The sequence below is a fragment of the Stylophora pistillata genome, chromosome 3 (assembly GCF_964205215.1).
Source record: "Stylophora pistillata chromosome 3, jaStyPist1.2, whole genome shotgun sequence".
Classification (NCBI taxonomy): domain Eukaryota; kingdom Metazoa; phylum Cnidaria; class Anthozoa; order Scleractinia; family Pocilloporidae; genus Stylophora; species Stylophora pistillata.
Window position 1 is genome coordinate 26,973,662 of NC_142521.1, and position 9,034 is coordinate 26,982,695.

General features: G+C 36.0%; 1 protein-coding gene and 2 pseudogenes across 2 annotated transcripts; 2 read left to right on the plus strand and 1 right to left on the minus strand.

The window, feature by feature from the left end:
* The first annotated feature begins 3,277 nt into the window (after positions 1-3,277).
* LOC148735370 (THAP domain-containing protein 11-like) lies at positions 3,278-4,091 on the plus strand. Its single transcript, XM_088753444.1, has 2 exons — positions 3,278-3,691; positions 3,787-4,091. Exons 1-2 carry the CDS (start codon positions 3,350-3,352, stop codon positions 3,850-3,852), a joined length of 408 nt encoding a protein of 135 aa, XP_088609570.1. The 5' UTR covers positions 3,278-3,349; the 3' UTR covers positions 3,853-4,091.
* A 58-nt stretch (positions 4,092-4,149) lies between these two features.
* LOC148735371 (uncharacterized) lies at positions 4,150-5,427 on the plus strand (annotated as a pseudogene).
* On the minus strand, positions 4,616-7,565 carry LOC148735372 (uncharacterized; annotated as a pseudogene). Its single transcript, XR_015998771.1, has 4 exons — positions 7,059-7,565; positions 6,806-6,961; positions 6,601-6,733; positions 4,616-6,496 (listed from the first exon to the last, which is right to left on the minus strand). The product of XR_015998771.1 is annotated as an uncharacterized LOC148735372 (transcript).
* Positions 7,566-9,034: the final 1,469 nt, after the last annotated feature.

The following is a 9,034-nucleotide window of genomic DNA, read 5'->3' on the forward strand; positions in this document are numbered from 1 at the left end:
AAAAAAAAAACCCTTGGACAATGCCTGAGACAACTGACAAAAGAAGGGAATAAAAAAATAAAAAGTAGCAACAGAGTACAAAGCCATCTCATACTTAAGAGGTAATATTTGGAACTAAATCAATTGTGTTATTTGGTCCAAAACTTGGCCTGTGGAGGAATTTTTTTGGTAGGGTAAAAATCCTGCCCTTTTCCAAAAATGAGTTTTCATCAGGGTCACCCAAAACTAGTGATGCATCTACCTGTTCATCTTCCTTGGTGGCTGTAACCAGTACACATACATGATCAGTGGGTAGATCATGGCCATGCAGAACCTTTTGATTCTCTCTAAGATATCCACAAGCAAAGAGCACACCACTTATCTTGTAGACAATCATTTCTAAAATTAAAAAGAGAAGCAATTTATGCATCCATGACAGATAGTACAGAAAAGGGAAAATGAGACTATAGCATTCTGAGGTTTAGAATTCAAAAGAATAGTTTACTGAAAGTGAGGTTAGCTTGAAGCTGATATAAATAAGAATAAAAGAATTTCAACTTTTCTTAACAAATGTAAAGAAAAATGACAAATTAAACCAACCATTTTCATTTGCAGGAGAAGGCGGTAAATAATCCTGGGCACTTGTACTGCGTTTGTGCATTGGATATGAGATGATAGATAGCCAACGAGGCGCGTAGTGCCGAGTTGGCTATAATCATCTCATATCCAACAAGCGCGAGTGGAATAATTGTTTGATTAAAAATGCCCTCAAGAAATTATTATTTTGTGAGAAGAAACCGGATTTTTTAGCTCCCTTTTGATTTTAAGCTGACGCATACACTTACAATTTTTGTTGATTATGGTATATTGGCTCATATACCATAATGGCTAAGCCAATAAAAAGTCTTGAATTGCATTATCCAATGATCCAGTTTTTAATAATTATGTTTATATCTGAAGAAGACACGGCTAAACTTTACATCCAATTTTCTCTACCAAAATAACCCCAGACAGAAATATCAGTGCAAGAATTAATAGATCTACATCAAAGGTTTTTGAAACTGTTCAATAAACCTGCAGTTCTTAAAATACTCTTGTTCGTTCATTAAACATTAATTACTTAAAACACATCACTATTAATTTTTACTACAGTTTTATAATGCAAGTATGGAAATTATTAACGAGGGCAAGGAGGGTGGGTGAGTGCCTCTGCATTAAACTTAATACATGACCTTATGATCTCCAGTTTTTTGACATAGCAGCCACAAATTTTACATTATAAATTTACCTTGCATAAAGTTTTTAAACAGCATTAAAGCCATTTCGACCTCTTCTGATCTTTTTACATCCATCTTATTCCAGATGAATGAAACCCCTGCCCCTTCTGTTCCATAGCAATTAAGTCACCGTTTCTCCTAGGCCATGCTTGTGATGCATTAGAATAACTACATCAGAAGCATGTGCACGCTTTAAAATATCATTAAATTAACATTAAACGGACTATCTCGGGCCCTGATTATCTCCCCTATTGGCTTTTCCGTGACTTTGGGTACTACCTGGCTCCAATCATAACTGATGTATTTAATGCCTCTCTTCTGCAACATACAGTTCCATTGTTGTGGAAGGAGGTGAATATTAGACCGGCTCCTAAGGAACTGCCATTTATTTCCTGTAACCATCTAAGGCCCATTTCTTTAACAAATATAATTATGCATCTGTTTGAGAGACTAGTGTACAGGAATGAATTATCTATGGTGTGCGCTAACCATATCGATTTAGACCAGTTTCCTCATCGAAAGGGACTCTACCATGGCACCATTGAAGTCCCAGCACAACTGGCTAAAGTGGCTTGATAGAAATGCGGACTTCGTGTGGATCTTCTCATTTGATTTTAGCAAGGCATTCAATTCTGTGTCTCACAGAATTTTAGTTAGTAAGCTAAGGGATGTGGATATCAATCCATATATACTAAACTGGCTCATCAGTTTCATTAGTAATAGAAAGCAACAGGTTGTGGCAGATAACATCACTACAAAGTTTATAGATATAACCAGGGGTGTCCCCAGGGGACGGTGCTAGGTCCAATATTGTTCTCTCTGAGGATAAATGATATAAAGCCATTTAGCCCCTCTAGCCTATTGGTTAAATTTGTGGATGATATCACAGTCAGCATCCCTTTTTGTGCTGAGGATGGCAACATAGCTGAGTCTGAAGTTAGTTCTATTATGGAGTAGGCTGAAAATAATAAAATTTGAATAAAACACTCAATTTGAATAAAACATAGGAAATTTTACTAAAAGTGGTAGCCTGAAAGTTCCACCAGCTCATCTTGCTATTGTGGAGCATAAAACCAAGCTCAAGCTGCTTTGTATTACATTTGAGGATGACCCTGTGAACTGTGACTCATATATTGATCACGTGCTTGGTAAGGCCAGCAGTCGTATGTATATTTTAAGAGTTTGTAGATTTTATGGCTACCCTAAGGAGCAATTAGATCTGCTCTTCCAAAGCCTAATTATTTCAGTCTTCACATACGCTATCGAGGTGTGGGGTTGCTGTTATTATGATAAATATCTTAAGAGAATAGACAAACTGTTTGCAAGGGCTTTTAAGTCTGGATATTGTTTGAAGAAATATAGTATTTGTGACATTTTAGCCACCAGAGATAGCAAACTATGGATCAAGATCACTTCAAATGCCACTTCACGTGATGTTCTTTAACTGCCGAGATGTACTGGGCAATTACACAGCAGGGGCCATGATTATATATTACCTAGAGTTCATACTTCACATTTGAAATCCACTTTTGTAAATAGATGTCTTTTTAGCATTTTCTGCCATTAATAGTTAGTTATATTTTCTATCTTAATTTGCTTTATATTTCACTCTCTGTAAATAATAACACGGTTGATGCTTTTAGTAAAGACCATTATTATTATTATTATTATTATTATTATTATTATTATCAGCCTGCAAAATCAACAAGTGGACATTATATTGCAAGTTTAAAAAAATGCTAAAACATTAAAAAAAGATGGTCATTGAAAGGCAAGATTAAACAAGAAAACCTTAATATTTATTTTGATCCAACAATTTCAGTTAATCCTTCATTAATTTTATTCCACTTAATGTACAAAAAACTGTCACAAGACACAATTTGTAGTATTCACTCTCATCCCAGTTGCCTCGGATGTGTTGAGTTCTGTTGTGCTAGTAACCCCTGACAGTATGCAAATAGTTAGAGTTTTTTGCTCAATTCTCTTCTTTCACATCCCCATAATCCCTTGCGCCTTGGGGGGTAACCAGTCTGACAACAAAGCTAAGGACGCCATATCTGTTTGCAAAACTCTTATATATCATCGTAATTTACATGGGAAAAAACGACTTTTGCTGTGCTCCAAGCTGCTCAAATAATCGGAAAAGAAACCCAAATCTCAAGTTTTACAGAATTCCGAAAGAATCTAAGCGAAGAAATGCTTGGTTAAATAGAATTCGCCGACAAGATTTTTCACCAACAGACAACACTCGATTGTGCTCAGCTCACTTCGTCGGAGGAGAAAAGTCCGATGATCCTGCACATTCGGCTTACAATCCATCCATATTTGAGTTCAAGAAGGAAATTGAAAGTCGAAAGACCAGAACAAGTCAAAAAACAAACAAAGATGACTTCGTTGCAATTGAAACTCTAAAACCAAAGCGCAAACGAGTCCGTGTAAGTACTTCACAATGACTTCGATAAGTGTTTTTTTGTTTGAGTTTTTATACTTGAAACACTATTTCCAACATATCTTTTTATCATTTTCTCAGGTATCGGGGGAAAGTAGGGGTCGCCCAAGAAAATCATTCAAATCTGTTGATGATCATGAAATATGAGGAGCTTGTTTACCAATAGAACACCCATTGAAAGAGCATGACTACTGCAAGTCGCAGGTGGATCCCAAGTCAAGAGAATTAAGCGATGACATTTTGCAAGAGCTCACTTCTTTGCAGAGCAAAGTGAGCGAACTTGAGCACGAAAATCAAAAGCTACGTGCAAAATGTCTTTTATTGGATCAAATTAAGCTAGACAATGACAAATTTCATTTTTGGACTAGTCTCCCTAACTTTGACACCTTCAAAGCATTATTTAACTATTTAAATGCTGTTGGTGTAGACAAAAAAAAAAAATGTTGGAGAGGATCTGAAATGGCTTTACGTGACTGTCAGTTAGGAAACAAACGAGGGCCATCATCCAAGCTGCCATTGGAGGAGGAGTTGTTCATGGTCGCTGTTAGATTAAGAGTAGGACTTACACTGCCAGATCTGGCATTGAGATTTGGAATCAGTGAAGCAAGTGTCAGCAAAAATTTTTCTGCATGGATTAATCTGCTGTATTTCCACTTAAAAGATCTCTGCCAAATGCCTGACTATGAGGAATGTGGAAAGGCAAATCAGTTCTCATCATTCCCTGACCTCAAAGTTATTGTGGATTGCACTGAAATCTTTACCCAGAAACCCTCCTCATTAAAGGCCTGCAAATAAGTATACTCAAATTACAAGAGTCATACAACCTTTAAGTTTCTAGTGGCAATAAATGCACATGAAGCAATTGTTTATGTGTCTCGAGCATGGGGAGGCAGGACATCAGACAAACACATCACAGCAAGCAGTGCAGAATTTATTGCTACCCTAAAGGCAGGGGATGAATTAATGGCTGACAGAGGATTTGATATCAATGAAGCAATGGAAGAAAAAGGAGTGAAGGTTACTATTCCAGATTTTAAAGGAACAGGCAGATCACAACTAAAAAAACACGAGGGAAAGCGCTCAGAGAAGATTGCAGAGGCAAGAATACACGTTGAGAGAGCTATCCAACGAATCAAAACTTTTCAGATCCTGTGTAAACCAATTCCACTCTCAATGGCTCATTTAGCTGAACAAATTTTTACTGTGTGTGCATATCTGGTTAACTTTCAAGCACCTATCTTAAGACAGTAAGAGGAAAGTACCTGATTCATTACAAACAATATCTGTATACAAAACGGGCAGTTTTTCAGCCGTAATTTGAACATTAACATTTTTCAAATTTAAGGAACAATCTCTGGCTAAAATGACGAAGACTTCAAATTTCAACCCTCTTTCATCCTGGCTGTGGCCCCTCAATATTTTCACAATTAACATTTTTATAATCAACATATTTTGATAGTCGATATGATTACTCAAAAAGTAATCCAATCATTTGATTAGATTTTTTCTGGAAATTTAAACCCAATGAGGTCAAAAATTAAGACAACATCTATTGTTGTTATACAAAAGCAATCCTATTATCTTAACACTAATGTAAGCAGATTCTGTGACAGTCTTAACTTAAACAATTTTAAATTTGTCTCAATGAAGCAAGAGTAGAAAATTCAATTCCCAGTTTACCTATTCTTTCAATGCCATATTTCACTCTGGGATAAGCTAACTCTAACAAAAGTATGTTTTAAAAAAACTTCTTGAGTTTTGGTAAATCATTATTCCAGAAATCCTCATTAAAAATCCACTCTTCTAACAAACAAGTGAGTGCCATCAGAAGCCACAAAGTCAGTCCATCTTCGACCAGTGCAAAACAGCTGCTGTTGCATCTGATAGTAATATTTATGGTTTTCATTAACAATTAAACATCCATCTACATCTTTGACAATGTGTAGTCTTTTCAATGCTGCTTCCAAGGTCTCATTGTAATGTGGGTGGATTTTCTTCACCTCAATAGATCCATTTTCATCTATCAATCCATCGGGAGAGGCTCCTAGGAAGGGATGAGTTTTTGACACAAAAAAGCCAGATTTTTGTACTTTGTTATTTGTTATTTTCATAGATTGTTCAATGATTTCCCCTTCAGAACAAATGCCATCTCTCATGTGTCCAGTTTGAATTTTGTTGTTATAGCCAAGGATTTCACTCACAGCTTTGGTGGGACTAGTTGTCTCTTTCATGAGAGCTCGTTTACATTGTGAAGCTGTAATTCTAGGGGTTCTTTCTACAAACCATTGTTTACAATTTGATTGATCCCTTGTAGCCTTTTCGATCTTCTTGATATCATCATCTTGTACTCTGAGCTTGTCAATAATTGCATCAGCTTTTGAAGTGATGTCATGTAGTGAAGCTGGATTTGACTTGATAGGGCTTACTATTGCTCTAACATTCTCATGCTTGGTGATGTCTTCAATGTCCACATTAAAACTGTACGCCAAATGTGGATCATCAGCTGGCAAGAAATCAGGCAATTCTTGCTGTAATGGTGACTGGGGTAGAATATCTTTTTGGGCTAATATGTAGAATATAGGTGGCATGGGGTTTCCATGATCTGCATAGAAAAGGTCTCTCTTTAAGTTCATTTTTAATTCATCCATGGTCCTTTTATCATGCTGTGTGGTTCCATAGAAACTTTCTGTTACAGAAGGGGATGGATGGAATTTCTTTGTGGGTGGTTCTTTACCTACTTTGGCCTTATAAAAGTTGATATCCTCTACAATGACAGGTTCAACTTTGGCACCTGTAAAATGGGCAAAAGAGAAATGCATTTGAAAAATAGAAAATAAATCCCGACATATAATAGAATAATAATCCACAATATTATAAAGTTAATTTTCAGGATACCTTTAGGATCTGACCATGAACAAGGCAGATCAGTACAGGTTGGGTCAGGTGGAAGATGCTGTTTTCCCTCAGCTACTACATCACACAGGGGGTAAAGAGAATAGCTCCCACATGGCTACAGTCCCCTCTCAACCTAGAAAACAAATGCTACATTTAAGTAATCAATTTCATTTGACATTTTTTTAAATAAATACAGCCAGCTTACCCAATTGTGCATGTGCAGTGGCAAAACACTGGTTTGCTTGATTGGGTTTCCAGTACAACGTACATCACTTTGCTTTCCTCCTGATCAGTTGAGAATGACGGGTTGCAGATTCCTCTAAGAGCCCAAAGACATGGGAAATCGGGTAGCAAATGAACTCTAAAGCACAAAACAGTAAAGGAAAGGTCAAAACTATTATGTCTCACTTGAAGTGTAGTTGCAATGTTTTATAATCAAACATAAAACACAGACTTACTTGACAGAATGTACATCTTGCTTGTGCTCCCATGCACGAAGTGTCTTATACTTTCGCACAGTTTGCTCTTCATAACCAACTCCAATTAAATATGACTTGACCATTGACTCAGCCATGAGCATTGGTATGCCTGTTAAGTCTTTCTTCCATTCTTTTTGCTTCTGTAGATAAGCTATGGTTGGTAAAGTCCAGCAAGCTGACTGATTCTCGGTCTTTGTAGCGGTCGTGGATGATGTTGACAGAGTTAAAGCGTTGCAAACAATGTTTACGAGCGCTTTCTTCCCGATATTTTTCTCAAAATCTACAGAGAGAGCTCTACAAACTTCCTTAAGCTTTGGTTTCGTGAGTTTAGAAGCATCTTTATAACAATTTGGTAGCTTTAAATCCTTTTGTTTGGTTGGAGCCGCCATTTTGCTTGTAACTAGGGCTCCAAAGTTACCCCCCAAGGCGCAAGGTATTTTGGGTAATGTGAAAATGGAGAATAACATTAATAATAAAAAAGATGTCTAATTTAGCCTGAGAGAATAACTGACAATTTGCAGCACCAATACTCAACAACCAATAATCAACAACAACAATGCACTTTACTTATCCCTTATTTTAAAAAATCACTTAATTAATTATTTAAAACAAGGTATATGAAAATCTGACTAAAAATAGATTCACTTACTCGCGCTTCCATAAGGCGCTTTTGTTTGGTGATGTTACTTTTTCCTTTCTTTTTCTGTAGCTTTTCCAGGTCTTTTTTGGGCTTCACAAAACTTGTTCTACATTCAGAACACTTCACAGCAGCTCGCTGTTGTTTGCCACAGTTAGTACACCTCTGCTTAATTTAACAGATAAAAACTTATCGTAAAACATTATGATTATTATTAATATTTATATATTACTCTACAAATGTTATCAATATTTTTATTGGTTTACTCCCTCTTAAAAACCAATACAACTATAGCAACTTAACTTTTAACTATTAATGAGGCAGCTGGCATTTACCTTTGCCAACTCAGAATAAATATTATTTCAGTTTGTAACAATGATATAAAATGACAAAGTTATTACAGCTGCATGTATGTTCAGCATCAAAATATCAGGCTTAAGGTGAAGAAAAATACTTTAGTTTGCATAATCTTGGCCTAAAATCAGTTAATTAGAGTTAAACTTGCAACTAAATTTTGTAGGTGTTGCACAATGAGTAATTTCTTTCATTAAAATTTAATTTACTTGCTTTGAATCCTCTCTTCACTTTTGATGCTGCATTGTCTACAAAATTTAAAAATGAAGGTCTACATTCAAATATTGAATATTATTGGTAGGTGTACTTTATATACAATTGTGTAAGTAACCCTTGCCTTGCCTTCACTTAAGATATATATGATGATGCTCTGTGCCTCACCAAGTGTTGAAAGATTGTTTCTTGCCAACCTTGTTGAATTAAAAGTGCCCACAAGAACCAGCTGGTTTATAAGCTAACTGGCTCATAGTACACCAGAATCTATACACTGATTATGATTAATGAGCTTCTGATATTTTTTTCAATGAAATTTAAATGTCGGCAGGCGCTAATAGTCTAGACGTGCCTCCAAGAAAGCATGTTTTCTTGGATTCTTTAATGACTATACTTACTGTGTAATCAATAAGTATAAGCTGTTTTCCTAGACTTCTTTTGAATAATACACAAGCTAGCTATTTACCTCCTAAAGTACTCGAAATGGCAGCGTACTGTGCAATTGAATGTAGATTCCTTTTCTTAATAATGGAAACTCGCACATGGCTAAAGCAGCAATGACCGCAATACATTTTTGACGAATGCTTCATTCAACTTCAAAAAAATTTTTAAGACTCCTTCAAAAGGAAAAGATCCTCTATAGTCCACGGACTAATAACATGCACCTTATTCCAAAATAGCTGAGACTTTATTATTCTTTTATGTTCATGTAAATTAGCCCTCGATGCCTCGATTCTCCCAAGAAATTCTT